The sequence below is a fragment of the Aulonocara stuartgranti genome (assembly GCF_965226115.1).
Source record: "Aulonocara stuartgranti genome assembly, chromosome: 13".
Lineage (NCBI taxonomy): Eukaryota > Metazoa > Chordata > Actinopteri > Cichliformes > Cichlidae > Aulonocara > Aulonocara stuartgranti.
In genome coordinates, this window is record NC_138949.1 from 17,917,145 (window position 1) to 17,934,366 (window position 17,222).

A 17,222-nucleotide genomic window follows, 5' to 3' on the forward strand; every position below is an offset into this window, starting at 1 on the left:
TAGCGCTTTACTCAGTCCCTAAGGACCCCAAAGCGCTTTACACTACATTCAGTCATTCACCCATTCACACACACACATTCACACACTGGTGTAGGCAAGCTACATTGTAGCCACAGCCGCCCTGGGGCGCACTGACAGAGGCGAGGCTGCCGGACACTGGCGCCACCGGGCCCTCTGACCACCACCAGTAGGCAACGGGTGAAGTGTCTTGCGCAAGGACACAACGACTGAGACTGTCCGAGCCGGGGCTCAAACAAGACGAACTGCCAACTCTTGAGCCACGATCACCCTTTTAGCTGATATCACAAACGAAGACTTAATATTTTTAATTAATAAGGGTAATAAGGTTTTAAATATCAGCATTTTAAATCACCTGGTCCCTAACAGGTTTCAAAATTATTTCAATACAACCTGATATCAACAACACATGACATACTACACTGCGTCATTATTTGTGTAACAAAAGCAAAACCACAATACAGAATCTGTGTGTGGGAAAACTATGCACACTCCATAATTTAGAAGCAATAACTCAAAGTAACATTGTTGTAAATAGTTTTCTTCATTACATTGTTGTTTCATGTAAATGAGGTTTGCATTTTATTATTATTGTTAATATTTATTCATTTATTTGTTATTTTTTGCACAACTCTGTGAAGGCCCCTTTTCACTCATTGTTTGAGGACTAGTTTGGATTAATTGCCTCCTTTTTCAGCCATTCTGTTGCTGCTATGTGGGAGATCATTTGGCATACAGAGGAGTGCATTTTAGACTCAATAAGTGTAAGCATGCTCAGGTCCTGTGGTTACAAAACAAACTCAAGTCAGCAGGTGCATAAAACCTTAGGATTAAAAGATGGGGTGCTTTCTTTGTCTTGTGACTATATTTTTACACTCATGTGGATTTAAATTCTGAGACTGAGGGGTGGGGGTTAATGCTTCAGCATCACTTTAGCAAATGAATTAGATTATGAAACTCCGGTTAGCACTCTACTAGAACCGTGGATATAAAAGAAGAGATAAAATCTCAGTTCATGGCTGCAAAGTGATTTCAGGTTTTACAGAAAGCCAGTAAATAAAACAATCTAAACAAATTATGCCAGCCATAAATGGATATCATGTGATCTTTTATTCACTAACACCAATTATGTTAGCTCCTTTCTGCTTTACCGGTTTCTCCTCCTCTCTTGGCTCCTTGCCTTCCCTGCAAATCTGCCTAGAGCAGGAGAGACTGCAGCAGCCAAGGGGATTACAGCAACAGCTCCTTTATCCAGCAGCACCCCCAAGGAGCGTGAGATCACAAACTATATGTGTCTGTGTGTATCCCAGCGAATTAGATGAAGAGACCATAATCACACCTCATTTATTATCTGTTGGCAAGTGTGGAAATAAGTGGACATTATGGCATAATCCTGTATCACCCTGTAATTCATGCTGAGTGGTCCAGTTGCGATTTAGCTTAAAATATGGAGAGAGATCTGACAAGAGAAACAACCAAAGAGCAATAGAGGGGGAGAGAAGACTACTAAGCTACTAAGGGAGAAATCTTGTAGGGGACCTGAGTCCTTCAGGCGTTCACACTCCTAATACCCTTGTTGCGTGTTACTGTGTATGTAAAAACACAGCTCCACAGGTGCTTGCTGTAAGGGGCTTTGACTGCAGGCTTGAGTTTCCAAAACATGGACTTACGCTAATGTGCAAGGGAGGTTATGTATACCAGCCCTTCAGCATTTTGTAATCTTTTTCACCAGTCACTATGGTGAATTATTGTAATAGAAACACAACTGCATGAATGTGTGTGTGTCTGCCTTGTTGTCAAAGCAGTCGTGCAAGATGTCCTTAAAGCAGAGGTAATATTCAGGAGTGAAAGTACTCCAGGTTTGTTTTAGGGCACAGCAGCTACTAAACCACACACTTACACATTATGTGTAACACACACACACGCACACACACACACACACACGCCCACTGGGTAAACACCTCGGCTTAATTATGACTGAAAGTGTAAAGGGTGTAGCACTGTATCTATATAAAGGGGTAATTGTGAAAGTAATTTGCGCTGTTTGTTGTGTATAACTGCTGTAACAGGTGATAACATATTAATGATCATGTTGGTACACAATATTATCAGAATTACAGTGCTCTATTTAGAGGCTGAGCTTTGTAAACGCTTAAATGTTTGACATTTTAAATAAACTGCCAAACATGAGAATGTCTTTCTAAGTCAGGTTATCCAGCGTTTTGTTTCTCACTTCCATCTTTGACTCAGCAATTTATTAGAGCTCAGTCTCACCATAAAACCAGCCTGTGAATGAAAGTACGAGTCTGACAAGTTTGAACACAACTTTTTATTTTAGGTATTTGCATTATTTTTAATTTCTGCACTGAATAAAATACTGAAAGTGTAAAAAGTAGTTTGAATTACATTCACTGGACACTTCATTGGGTACACCTCTCTAGCACATTGAGCTTTGTTTGCCGTCAGAACTGCTTTAATTCTTCATGGCATAGATTCCACAAGGTGCTGGAAAATTTCCTCAGAGATTTTGGTGTTTATTGAAATGACAGCATCACACCATTACTGCAGATTTGTTGCACATCCATTACGTGAATCTCTTCCTAGAGAGGCTCTGTTTGATTGGTTTGGAGACCATTTGATTGCAAAGGGATGGACACAGTCAACAGAAAAACTCAGGTACTGCATTTAAACAATGCTCAATTGGTTCTAGGGGGCTCAAAGTGCATAAAGAAAATATCCTCCACACCAACTACCACTTCCCTGATCTGTGGGTAGAAGGCAAGATAGATCAATGCCTTCATGTGGTTTACACTAAATTCTGACCTGACCATCTGAATGATGCAGCATAATTGAGATTCATCAGACCAGGCAGACATTTTTTTTCAATATGAAGCTTAAACATAAGTTCAGTAAGGAAGATCTGTATTCACTCATTTCCCTACTCTCCTGGTTGTTCAGGCTGCAAGTCTATATTCTTTATATCATTTCTACATGCCCACGCTATCAAACTCAATACTGACATCATTACTCATTAGCTGAATCTTCCTTCTGCAATAGAATCAGCCTCTAAACTTCTATTATCCCATTTTGATGAGCCTGTGCAAATTGTAGCCTTAGTTTCCTGTTCTTAGCTGATGAGAGTGACACCTAGTGTGGTCTTCTGCTGCTTCACGGTTCGACATGTTTGTGTTCCAAGATGCTCTTCTGTAACTTCAGTTACTGTTGTCTCACTTTCAACTCAAAGGAGTCCGGCATATAATAGGCAAAAAATGAAAATGATGTGTGTTAATTAGGAACAAACACACTTCATTACCACAACTGTGTTGGAGAAGCTGTGGAAATGTAAATGTGAATCATTCCCATGTGTTCTGGTTCTGTCTCAAGATCGCAAAATTTTGGGAAGATGTTCATTTAGTTATGGGTAATATTCTGGGTTATGCTGTATCTAAGTCTTGTACATTATTATATCTTGGTGTCATTACGGGAAATGTGTTGAAAGAGGATAGATACGTATTGAAAATGATGCTTGCAGCCTGTAAAAAGGCAATCACAAGAAAATGGTACAAGATAGACCCACCATTGCAGGATGAATGGATCAAAATTATAGACAAGATACAAATTATGGAACAACTGACTTATAGAATAAGGACGCAGGAAGATCATCACCATCGAACGTGGGAGAAATGGACTGATTACATAAACTCGACAGGATAAAGACCATCACATTGGACAACTGGACCCTCATACACACAATAATAACATGGCTGAACCACCACTCACAACCACTAGCACTTTATATAGCCTCTGTAGAAATTATCCACATATTTCACTTATCTTAACTGCACTACTGTATAAATCTGCATAAACAAACATTCTGTACAATACGATAAATTTTAATTCTACAACTGTTTAAATGGCAAATGGTAAATGGCCTGTATTTATATAGCGCTTTTTACTAGTCCCTAAGGACCCCAAAGCGCTTTACATATCCAGTCATCCACCCATTCACGCACACATTCACACACTGGTGATGGCAAGCTACATTGTAGCCACAGCCACCCTGGGGCGCACTGACAGAGGCGAGGCTGCCGGACACTGGCGCCACCGGGCCCTCTGACCACCACCAGTAGGCAACGGGTGAAGTGTCTTGCCCAAGGACACAACGACCGAGACTGTCCAAGCCGGGGCTCGAACCGGCAACCTTCCGATTACAAGGCGAACTCCCAACTCTTGAGCCACGATCGTTTATAACTTGCCTAGTTCATATTTCTGTATAGTTTTCATATTTATAGCCTGTACATAGCTTGTACATAGCTTGTACACCACTACAGCCTCTACATACCTATAGTTATAGCATATTCATAACATTCCTTCATACCGTGTACATTATAACATACCCATAATAAACCCATATTTTGTACCCTCATACCTAAAACAGATCCATTTCTGTAATATATTTATATATGTATATTATTGCTAATATATATTTTGTAATATATCTATATCATGGCTAAAGCACTTCTGGGTGGATGCAAACTGCATTTCGTTGCCTGTACTTGTGACATGTGCAATGACAATAAAGTTGAATTCTATTCTATTCTATTCTATTCTACATTGATAATGAGAACTGATCAATTGTAGAAACATGTTGACCCAACACGTTCTTTTTTCACCTGTTTTATTTATTTATTTATTTTTATTTTTTCTTCCTTTTTTATTTTTTAATTGAATTGAATTTTATTTTATTTTTATGTTCTGTTTCATTGTTACCCTCTATCTCCCCTGTATAATGTTCAAAGAAAAACAATAAAAAGAAAGTATCCAAAAAAGAAAATGATGTGTGTTTTTCCAAGTAGCCACCTTTTGAGGGTTTTGCACAGACTTGATGTTTTCTCGACCACCTTCATGATGTCATCAACAGGATGCAGTCTTGAATGACTTCACACATACAATGAGCACTTATTTTTCCTGCACACTCATCCCAATCCACCATCAGCTGGGATAAGGTTAGGTGATTGTGGAGGCCAGCAAAACCCATCTCCCTGCCATCCCCTCCTCCTCAATGCTCCATGATGAAAACCACATATGCAGATACCATCAGTTCACCATCCCTTGTGTTTCTTGCTTAAATAAGTCCTCTTTTTCTTATTGGTCTCTTATTAGACTGCTTGCTTTTTGAACTCTAGGAAGCACTGATGGGGTTTCAATCTGAGATGCCATTACCTGCCAATATAAAACTATAATTAACATCCTTGGTACCACAGAGGTAACTATTTTTTTAAGTGATTTTGCACTGATTTGTTTATCTGCTGTTCTTGTCATAACATAGATTAAAATGTGTTTGCACTACCTTGCCATAATACAGTTTACGTATTATGTTTATGTTTAGTGCTGAAATGCTATCTCAAATTCTGACTGATTAGAATGAATAAGTTACTCACAAAATATTAACCTGCTTTCATCTAGTTGGACAGAATTTGCAGATCTATGCAAAACTCTTAAGTCTAAAAACAATTTTTTGCACAATGATTCACTTGCAGTGCCGAACGAGGCGGAGGTTAAACTGTGCAGATGTCATTTCTTAAACCCAACAACTCACAATTGTTTACACTTGTTGCTAAGTTCAAAGTGCTCAGGCTGGAAGGGTGTGTTGAAATTTGAAACCAGCAGTGAATGGAAACAGTCCGAGAGGCAGATGAGGAAGACAAGGAAGAGGAAGAAGTTTCAGAATAGTAATATATGATTACATTTGAGCAAGGGCTGTGGGTAATGTTTTTTGCTATATGTAACGACAGCCCATATGAAAGCAAACTGAAGAAATGTAGAGAATGAGACATGATTTTTTTTTTTAATTAAAATGTCCCCTTTCATATATTTCTTACATAAAATAATGGCTACTTTTAAAATTATAATATGAGACATATACCCTATATGAGATTCACAGTATAGATAATAGTAAACAATAACTACATGTTACATTCTTGAGTAAAACACAGGCTCATACTGTCAAGAGTGGGAAAACAGTGGTTTCTTCTTAGCTCACTTTTTTGTGCTTTACCTTATTTCATTTACTTGAAGAGAAGAGAAGAGAAGAGAAGAGAAGAGAAGAGAAGAGAAGAGAAGAGAAGAGAAGAGAAGAGAAGAGAAGAGAAGAGGAGACACTGCAGTCTTCCACATAATATTCAGGCATATAATGGATTAATGTCATATAAATATACATAGTACCATACTCCATTTATCTTCATTGAAGTGCACATATGCACACACACAAATATAGTAAGAAGGAGGCAGACAAATGACCAGACTAAATAGTTTACTCCTCTCAGACTGCTGAGATTTGGAGCAGACATGCTTATTCACACAGAGAGAGGGAAGGAGATACAAGCAGACAATTTTAGCAGGATAAGCTATGGCAGACCACACATACTGTGGACTGTACATGCATGCAGACATAGTGGGAGAGCCCAAGCAACAGAAACAGTTCATTAACACTCCCTGTTTGAACAGGTGTCTGCCTGACTAACATGTTTATGTGTGTGTGTGTGTGTGTGTGTGTGTGTGTGTGTGTGTGTGTGTGTGTGTGTGTGTGTGTGTGTGTGTGTGTGTGTGTGTAGAGACTGAGGTGGGGGAGCTGTCACTCATCACCAAGTGCTAAGCCTGCTACTCTAAAACGCATGCATCCAAATGCTGTTTCCTAACTAAAGGATTTTGTTTATCTAGCATTTGTTTCATATCGGTACAAAAGAGCAATAATGGGACCAAGTCAAGCAATTATACATCAAAAGACTGCTGATCATTAAAAGTCTGCAAATGTAAGTAAAACATCCGTTCACAGCTTCTTCCGGGTGCAGACATGCACCCTCGTCACAGTCTGCAGATTTACAGAACACTGGAGTGCAACTTTGTAACCTGATTGATCAACAACAAAGTTGAAGATGCTAGCTGATTTGATATAGTTCTGATTAAATTCAGCTGATTCTATGTTGTGATGTCAAACTGACACTTTTACAAAAATCTCTTGACAGATATTAAAAGAGCAGTCACAAGTCTGAGTTTCCCATTTGTATTTGTAATGTACATGAATTACTCACAGGAATTACGTACTTATGTAGAATAGAATTTTCATATATGATTTAATCCAAAAGCAAATTAATGAATGGAACAAATATGGAATTTCAGACATTATGATTTATGAGTAACTAATCATATTAATTTCTTTTTTGTTGTTTTCTATGGTTCATGAAAAAAAATAAGAACTGAACTTTATTGTAATTGTCAATATTTTTACTTTCATGACAAAGTTATTAAAACTAGTCCATCAGGATTACAACACTTGAAAATGACAGAATAAACATTCACTGCTTCAGAATGTTTTTTCTAGCTTGTTGCATGAATTGCAGACTTGACACTGAAGATATGAATGTGAATATGATGAATAACTCATGAGTCATGGTGACTGATGTACCTTTGTTGCATTAATACATATACCTGTCTTGAAGCACAGCATGCATGACATACGGTTATTTATTGAGTTTTTTTCCCAACTTTTACGCCGATGTCTTCTGTGTACTTGAGGTAATTAAAGTTTACAGTAAAATGTTGCTTTTTGAAAATATTAATCAAAATCTGATGTTTGTGTCTGCGTCCATCAGATTTTTAAAAACTGACCATTACTTCGACACAGACTTCCGCATAATCAATATGATCCATCTCCGAAGTCTTCACCATTCACCCTTTTATTTATATTTTTTTCTTCCAAATTCCAAACCTTCACTCTTCCAGCAGTTTGAATTCAGCCAGCGTGTTCACAAGTTCAAGTTGCACTTTCAGTTTTGAGGGGGTCAAAGTTGAAATGTGCACCTGTGCTCAAGACAAAACAACTGTACCTGCCCTGGATGAAAAGTAAATACCTGCAAACACACACAAACTTACCATGTGTTTCTGACAGCACAGATGTGGCTGCAGGCTTCGCCTCCCTTTTGATCCACCCCGTTCTATGCTTTCTGTTCTAAAGGGAAACAAACGCTTTGGATCTTTTATACAGAGTAAAACGGCAATTGTTACTTTTTTGACTGGTGAATTTGCAAGAGTGTTTTAAGTCTGGGGTGTCAAATATATCGCCCAAAGGCCAGAAATGGCTCCACCGAAGATCTGGCCCAACAGATGGCTCCGCAAAGTATTTAAACTTCAGAGGAGCATGGCACCAAGCATTGTGTTACAAGTTGTTAAGAATACATTCATGAGAGCTTTCCAGTTACTTATGAGTTCTTACTGATAAGAACATTAGCTATGGGCTTCCATACCACAATAAAAGAAGGTGAATGGAGCCCTACCACCATGTTCTCTCTCAGTTTTTTTTTGTTAATAAATGCCTCATTTATTGGTTTTATGTAAGGACTTCACTGCTCCAACCCACTTAACATAAAAGTGGGCTGTGTGTGGTCCATGAATATGAGCTTCACACCTTTGTATTGAGTTATTCTCTTGCAAAGCGTGCACACACACACGGGGAAAAAAATAAAACATTTAAAGAAAGTTGGGCTCCCCACCTTTTAATAACAGTGAATAGAGCCCGACTGCTGGGTCTTTATTCCACAAGTGCAATTCAGTGCCAGAAACAATCAGACATCAATCAATAAGAATGACAGCTTGCATTAAAGTGTATTCAGTGTGGGTACAGTTGTATAACTAGCCTCTTGAGACTCTTTTGGATACAGCATAATGTACACAACCTTTTCTGTTGAGCACTAACAATGAAGCTCTGTTGTTTACAAGACTGTTAATGCCAGCTAATGCACATAAAGGTCTTCTTCTTCTTTTTTTAAAGCTGTCCTCTGCCAAACAGGTAGACCGTGACTAATTACAGAATTAAGGAAAACAATAATATATGTTCTGGAAATAAAATAAGATTTGAGTTATCAAAATGACCAAAAAACTACTTAAATACACAATTCTGACACCTGGGAGCATCTAAACGTTTGTATTTTTTGCCCAATTAAATCATAAGCAAAAGTGTTAACACTGATATTTGAAAAAACAAAGTAGATTCACTATTTTTTAATTACTTTGCCTGCAAAAAAAGGGGGGCTACCTCAATCTGTAGAAACTAAGATGTTCTTTCCTAATCTGTGGAGTCTCAAGTTAATTTATAGGGGAAAACATACTCTCTCTCAACTTGAGTTGCAGCTTTGGCCAAGTTTGGTTTATTGTCTCAAGGTTTCTGGACAGTGACACTTTTCAGGAAATAAATGTAGATGTTCTTGCTTTAAGTTGATTGCTTAAGATGCTGAATTAAGAACTGAACGCTCTGTCTGTTATGAGGGATCTGGATGACGAGTCAGTTATTTGCAAACTCAAACTCTGGATGGGAAAAATAAAAATCCAGTTCTAGGACAGCAAAGCTACAGAACTACTAGAGGCAACAAAGTAACACTACTGCCCCCTGCTGACTATTCTTTCAGCTTAGAACTCCTTACAGCCTCAGCTTCAAGAATCAAAGGATGCTAGTTTGAAAACTTCTCCAGATCAGCTGGTTCGCTTTTACATCACGGTGTTGTCCTGTGACTTAAACAATATCTATTCTTGAGTGGTAAAGAAATATATCAACTCAAACTGCCTTTGAGGATGTCTTTCTTATCTGCTATGTCTGAATGGGATTGGGACAACTGAAGTGGATTTTAGTGAGATACTATGTGCACATTAATATCTCCTTGTAGAAAGAGCTCAGAGTAGATTACACCACAGAGGCATCTACATCTCAGCTTCCATTTGTTGTGTTCTCCTCTTGTTGTACTGGTGCTTGGTGAGTCCATACTTGAAGAACTCATAGACTGACCAGCTGATGGCTGTTGAGGGCATCTGGTAGATGACTCTCGCTTGGACTCCCTTGAAGAAGCCCCGCAGGCCGCCCAGCCTGTATACTGTCCGGAAGGCATGGGCCAGGCCTGAGATGTGTCTGTGGGCTCCTTTGCCGGAAGACATGGAGCCAAGGGCTAGAGACTCCTGGGTGTTGAGCAGGGTCTTGCAGACATCCAGAGGCGTGGTGGCTGCGGCTGCGATCGCTCCGGCCAAAGCCCCAGACAACATGTGCGATGAGGGATTGTACTGTCTGTGAGGGTTTAACAGCTCCTGAAGGTACTCGTAGGTCATGAAGTGGAGCGCCTGGAAGGGCACGTTCATAGTGAGCTGGGTGGTGTAGCTGCGGTAGAATGCAGTAGGGCCCTCTTTCTGCCACACTGCACGTACACAGTCCAACACGCCGCGATAGGGCGAGTTATACATCTGCATTCGCTGCTTCACAACTGAGGGAAACATGGTGTCCAAAGATGGTAGCGCAAAGGTGGAAAGACAAGGAAAAAGAAACGAAAAATTAGGAAACCATCACCTGCAGTAAAGCTATCCTTAAGAGAATAAACATACAACATATACAAAGACATAGTATGTAATTCCTCAGACAGCTGCAAGCCATCTAACAGCTGCAAATGAGCTCAGACCAGTGTCCTTCTACTGACATGTTTGGGCAGGTGGTCTACAGACAGCTGTGAAAGTGACTATGTGAAGCTACAGGGCTGCGGCCAACATGTGAAGATAGTTGGCCCAGGTGTGGCACCTGTAGGTTTCCTTACTGAAACCCAAAACTGCTGTTTTGAAATAGAAAAAAAATATATATATATACACATCTTAACTCTCAAAATGCTGCCCTTACCTTCAGCTGGGTTCATGACTGCGTCGTGAAGCAGTGTGGCCACACACCCAGCTGTTCCTGAAACAAACACACTTCGGAAGTCACTACACATTCAGATAACTACGGCAAAATAGGAAACTAGAAGAGACTGCAGAAGAGAATTTTCACTTGCAACAGAACCCATCTGACCTCGGCACAGCTTATGCTTTTTTAAAATTCCAGCTCAAAACAGCAACTCACAGCAGAATTTCTGGAAATTTAATAAACTGCTGGTGTAAAAGAACATTTCTGACCATGGTTTGTAAAGCAAAATGTAAGCAAAGAGAGACACCTAGTGGATAAGCCAGCTTATTTCTCATTTGAGGGATTTCAATCAGAAGCCTAAGCTTAATAAAAGATGACTAACAGGGGAAAAAAGGTAGATGAGATGGGAGAAAGAGGACTTACCCAGCCTCCCATTAAACTGAAACAGAAGAAAGAGAGTGTAGGAAGAACAAGGTAATGGCTGACATTTTTTATTTATTTTTTTTTAAGTTGAGATGGCTTAGCTTTACACGATCCACTATTTAACTTTCCTTGAAGCCACTGAGTGGCCGACAGCTGTCCCTGGCTTTTCTTTACAGTATACAACTGTAGCTATGAAAAGCGTTTATCCGATTTGATGTCCTGCCAGGGGTTTTTTGGACTGGTCAGGCAGCACACAGATTAGGCTGAGTCAGCAGCTTCACAGACGAGGGCATTTGGCAACACTCTTTGAGTCGGGAAAGTCCTAAATATCAACCGGTTACAGTGATCTCATGGCTAAGATTGCTATACACGATCTATTAATTTATAACATAAACTGTGTATGGATGTTTTATGGTACCATTAGCCAAATGACTGTTAGCCCCTGGATGAATCACATCACTTAGAGTCTTTTTGAGTTTTTCATAGCTGGCAAAATACAGGGCATGGGCAGGACCCGCCCCAATAGCTGTTGCATTCAAGCCTCTCAATGGCCGCCAGATTCCCTCTGTGGCTACAATCCGGCGAAGAGCATCCATCACATTCCTGTAGCGGGCCGCAGGGTCGGGCTGAAGACTCTGCATTCGTGTCTGCGAAAGAAATGGCATTCTGATGTCAAATAGAAACGTGAGCAGAGTGTGCCACTATCCTGTCCACTATTAACTTAGAATTAAGCGATATGTTTGCGGCGTTTGACCTGATTCTGATCTAAAAATAGGATAGAATGCATAATTGAACTTGTTCCATATGTCTGCCTAAGAAGACAATGAAGACAGCTCTGAATAGAATGCATTGTGAATGACGGGTTAAATGAGGGAAATGAGGTATTTGACATTGTGTGGGGTGTATCTTGGTGTACATGCATAAATGAATACAAGGAAGTATGCAGTTACAAGCTCCAGGGTCACAAAGGGACATAAGCTGACTTCCTCTAAGCTTCTTTTCCCACTGACCCTGAAACACACCTTTCTCTTTTCCTCCTTGCACACGCTCACACACAGGTGGATGATCGATTATATAGACACATTAAAAGACAAGAGCAAACAATTAATGTTTAAATCACCTGGTATGTGATATTTATAGAAGGCTGCATGAGTGGACTAGATGATTGTGTCTGTCTCCAAGGCACCAACAGCAACATAATCTCCTAAATACCAAACTTCCAGCTGAATGGACAAACTTAAACCCCACTGTGTCCATGCACAGCTCTGCAGAGCAATGCTATGAGCATACTGCACACAAAGTCAGTGCACACACTTGTAGTATTAGCAGGGTATTGCAAAGAGGCTGAAATATCCTCAGTCACTCATTGTCGTGACACATACACATGTGTGGAGTCCTCACCAGCTGTAGGTTTGCTTTGTTTATCTATAGCCTGTGGTTATATAACTACAAAGCAATGACCTTTGTAATGCTATGCTGTAACAAGTCCATCCATTCTTTGAGGAAAAAAAACAACAAAGGGTTGTTTTGGGTTTCATTTTTCATTGACTAGAGAGTCAAATACTCTAAAGTGTAGCACACTTCTTCAGAGCCGCAGCAAATTACTGGGATTTACGATACAAGAATGACTAAATGCCAGCCTATTCAGAACTTTATTTACAGTACTTAAGAGAAAGGCTTATGTGCGCGAGGGAAAGATTTTTTTGGTATAGCTACTCTGCAAAAATACAATTCTAATGCTAAATGCATACTAAACACTACTTTTAAAAAAGTTTGATGATTTTACTTCTAATATGTAAACAAATTCATGCTTCTACTAAGGGTGTCCAGTATTTAGTGTGCTGGTACTCCCTGACTGCACTTTGCTGCATTTCAATTAGCCAGATCTCATGTGTGACTTGGTTGGGAAAATGCTGAGCTACACTAGTTCCACAAAAGAAACTATACAAATAAAAAAATAAAAATGCCCTCATCCAGGTTCAGGCCTGTAACTGGCCTAAGTGCGCTACAGGTGAAAGACACGGATGAAGTGAGAGTGGCGATATTCTGCCTGCCAAACACAGCTCAGTGTCCTGAAACCACTTTGTGGCCGCCTTCCTCTTGGCTGTAACAATGACCTCTTTGGGCTAGTGTGGCACAAAATAAAACAAATCTTGGTTCACTGAAGCTGCATGATTCATGCAGTAAAATATCTTTTTTGGGGGGGATGAGTGAGGGAGTTGCTCTGCTGCGCCAGGCAGCTTTTTCACTGGGTTTCTGGGAAAGCAGCTGCTCCACTGTGGGGGGAGAAGGGGCAAATTGTCTTCTATCTTGTAATAGTCAAAGCCGGAAGGGCGTAAGTTGCAAGAGAGAACAACTTGTTTTTGTAAACACAGAGTACACATTTCCTCCATTGTTATTTTTGGAATGGCTGACTCATTCTCTTTAACTTAACACCTCTTTATTAAGCAAGTGGTTCCCCGTTTGCTCGCACAAACGTGCAGTTACGTAACATTACATCCGCTGAAACTCTTGACAGCAGACTGATTTGATAATTACGTTATTAGTTACACAAAGCTACTCCTTTTTGACTTGAATGGCGGCTAAACAACTTATTACGTTATTCGCACTCAGGTTGACGCTGTAACAGCATGCTAACAAATAAGCTAATACGGCTGTTAAACGCTAACTGAGCCGACTGACCTTGTCCTCATAGCAGCCAGCTCTGCGGCGTGTTTGGGTTAGCGAGCAAGCTAATGGGCTATGCTAATATGCGTGATGGCTACATGAATGGTAACCCCAGACCACACCAGGGACTACGGAGACGAAGCATTCAACAATCACAGAAAGTTGTGGTTTTGCTGGTTAGCCAGTGAGCCGTGCTACCTTAACACAGTCGATGGGGAACATGAGGCAGTGCTCCATTATCCCGGCCACAGCTCCGGCCAACATGTGGGTGCTAGTGGAAGCTCCCTGTGGCAAACCCTCATAGTCCGGTTCAGAGTCCTCTGACTGTGCATCTTGTGCACTGCGGATCAAATCAATAGTCTGTATTTCAGTTTCCCCTCCGATCCGGGGTGTCAGGCTTCCCACGATACTTTCTGAAACTCCCCAGAATCTGCCCCCAAGCCATCGAACTTCTGCCCCGGCAGAGGCTCCTGCAACCCCGGGATCATTCCCTGTGGTCTCCGCTGTCATCCGACGCCTCCTCACAAATCCATCTGTTTCCATGAGAAACGAGGGGATGTGTTAAGTCTTCTGGCTCGCGTGCACGGCTGGTCGTGGACCTTAAACTTTTACATTCCCTTGGGGAGCTTTCACAGTTACTTCCCTGCTACACCATTCCCTCCCCTCCTCTACCCCTGACAGCAGCGGGAGCCAGGAAAGGGAGGCCGTGACGGCAAACGCACAGCGAGCCCCACCACAGGCCGCGATGAGGAAACAATCTCTGATTGGTTACGATAGCCAAGTACTCCTCACACCATTGGATGATATCCATGCCCCTCATGATTGGATTTTGATGAGCGTTTCAAATCCGGTCATGTGGCGTTTGACTTGAGGTGTTGCTACATGGTAGCTCATCTGTGCAAGCCATCAAAAGACCCGAAGATCACTGTAGGTCAGCCTCAAAATGTTTTAGTGGCTGTGAGCAAACCGAGACACGCGTGATTACAAGATAAATGGGCCAGGGTCACTATTTCACAGTTTTTGTTGTCACTTTTGTTGCTGTCCTAGTGTGATTTGTGGTGTTGTCTAAAATACAAACTGCAATCTGTGTTTCTTCTCTTAAAAAATACTGGAAAACCTTTTGATAGGATACAAGAACATTTAGATCGGTATTATTTGCTAAATTGAAGAGACTGTGTATGTAATAACAGTCGACATAAAGAACTAAATAACAAGAATTGTGTTAAAAGTGCTTAAAAAATGTCCATGTGAGGCTCAGCCCACTAACACACACCAATCATTGATAAGGTTCAGAAGTAATTGATCTTCTCATTACAATGCAGTGTTCTGTTGGAAAACTTTGAGTTCTAGTATCAAAGTGACATGCCACTTAGGTCACTTTGACATTTAACACCTACCCGAATTGTTGGAGACTAGACACATCCCTATGGAAATGATAGTCCTCGGTGGCTGTGGCCATCATGAGAAGCAAGAGCCACAACTCTCCCTGCAAAAACTGCTTGAGGACTACCTCAGAGGGGCTGACCCAGCCTCTAAACACCAGTGTCTGTTGGATGCTTTTGAATAAACCCAAACCACAGAGGCCACATGCTGCAACCTACAGGATTCCATTCAATCCCATAGTTGACCTACACAATAATCACTATAATAATAATAATATTAATCACTAATTTTGAGAGCACTAATATATATGCAAATACCCTACAAATTATTCTGTAACACATTTCCATGTGCAAAAAAAGATTGTAGTGATAATTATGCTTCTTTTGTAGGCTGGATTATATCAAGCATGGGATGTTTACCAACTATGAAACCATTTTTTGCAAATCTATGCTAATTTTTAATCTTTTTAAGCAATTGTTATAATGTCATATGAAACATAAGGCTGTTAAGAACGTATTGTTTATTATATGATCATATTATGTAGGGCACATATCACTTGATTATGTATATTTTTTGATATCAAAATGTTATGTGTGAAGTTGTCAACTTTGTCTACAGGACTGTATGACTTCAGTGATGCAACAGAAAATAGACACATTACATTACCACAATTAATTATTTAAAATACATATTTATCCCATTCTACAGACATTGCTGCGAGCATAGGGATAAATGACGTTACAGATTTGTGGTGTGGAGTTATGTGCAGCATGTAGGCTGTAGTGTCCATAACAGTAAATGATGTGCAAACATCATAATGGTTTTGTGCACATGAATAAGAAGCATTTCAATATGTTTTACTCAATTTTATGTCAGATTTTAAAATAGACAATATTTAAGTACAAATAAATTGATATTCAGTAAACTTTCACTTATATATACTTGCTTTCCATTAAATATTAATGTGGAAATGATCATCTTTTCCATTATTCCAAGATAATATCCAAATTGAGGTTGTGTTACTTAACATTTATTTGTATATCGAAATGAAGACATTTGCCAAAAGTTTACAGTTTACAGGGTTTAACTGCAACATTTAGTAGTTGCAGATTAGTAATCTGTAGTGTTCGTAACACTATTGAATGGTTCACAATTTCTTTATCCCATTTCACAAAATGATAAAGTTGCAAAAACAATTCAAATATTAGCATATAACAGACTTCTTTTTTGATAAATGTCAGCTTTTGAGCGTTTGACTGGGCAACCTGAGGGAGAACAGCAATTGTTGCATTTTTGCAAGAAAATTATCAATATTTATTTGATTTCATTCATTTAATGTTGTTTGTTTTGTGTTTTTGACATTGTGATTTTCTTATTAGTTTTGTTTCCCTTTAATTCTGGACCATTACGTATGTAATAACAATTGATTGATCGATCGATCAGTTTTTATGTCCAAACTCTAAAATAAGTAAGTTTGATTCTTCTAGCACATTTAAAATTGACTAAAGTGAAAACAGGGCTTTCCTTCTTTGAAAAATTACAAATTGTAAATTATTGACAGGGTAATAAAGAGAATATTTGTTATTGTCATATGACAAAGTTGATTCTGCTTTTCTTGTTCATTAACAGTGAACTTCATCATAAACATTAAAAGCGTCTTTAATTTGATACATCAAGTAAAAGAACGTCATATACTCACTCTCCACCTTCATGGACTGCTTTGAGACAGTAGTTTATGATTAAATTATTGTAAATGCTGAGAGCTCTAACATCTTCACTAGTGAACCACTCTGCCTGGAGGCACATGAATCACTTTTTTTTTCCATAAAATGGGCTAATTGTGTTTTGGTGCGGAGCAGTTATAGCATAATTGAATTTTCTCCTTTATTGCCTGGGAGAGCCTCTAAGGGCATCAGTGTTAAATTTCTGCCGACAAAGGGGAATGAAGTGTTAATTTCTGCTTACAAGAAGAAAATCTCTTGCCTTGATCTTCTGATCTAGTTAAGGTTGATTGGATGATTTA

The 17,222-nt window shown here is 39.6% G+C and overlaps 1 protein-coding gene across 1 annotated transcript; it reads right to left on the reverse strand.

The window, feature by feature from the left end:
- Nucleotides 1–8,543: 8,543 nt before the first annotated feature.
- On the reverse strand, nucleotides 8,544–14,565 carry slc25a28 (solute carrier family 25 member 28). Its single transcript, XM_082557300.1, has 4 exons — nucleotides 14,015–14,565; nucleotides 11,568–11,796; nucleotides 10,724–10,780; nucleotides 8,544–10,319 (listed from the first exon to the last, which is right to left on the reverse strand). The coding sequence occupies exons 1-4, from the start codon at nucleotides 14,357–14,359 to the stop codon at nucleotides 9,769–9,771; spliced, it is 1,182 nt and encodes a 393-aa protein (XP_082413426.1). The 5' UTR covers nucleotides 14,360–14,565; the 3' UTR covers nucleotides 8,544–9,768.
- Between the last annotated feature and the right edge of the window lie 2,657 nt (nucleotides 14,566–17,222).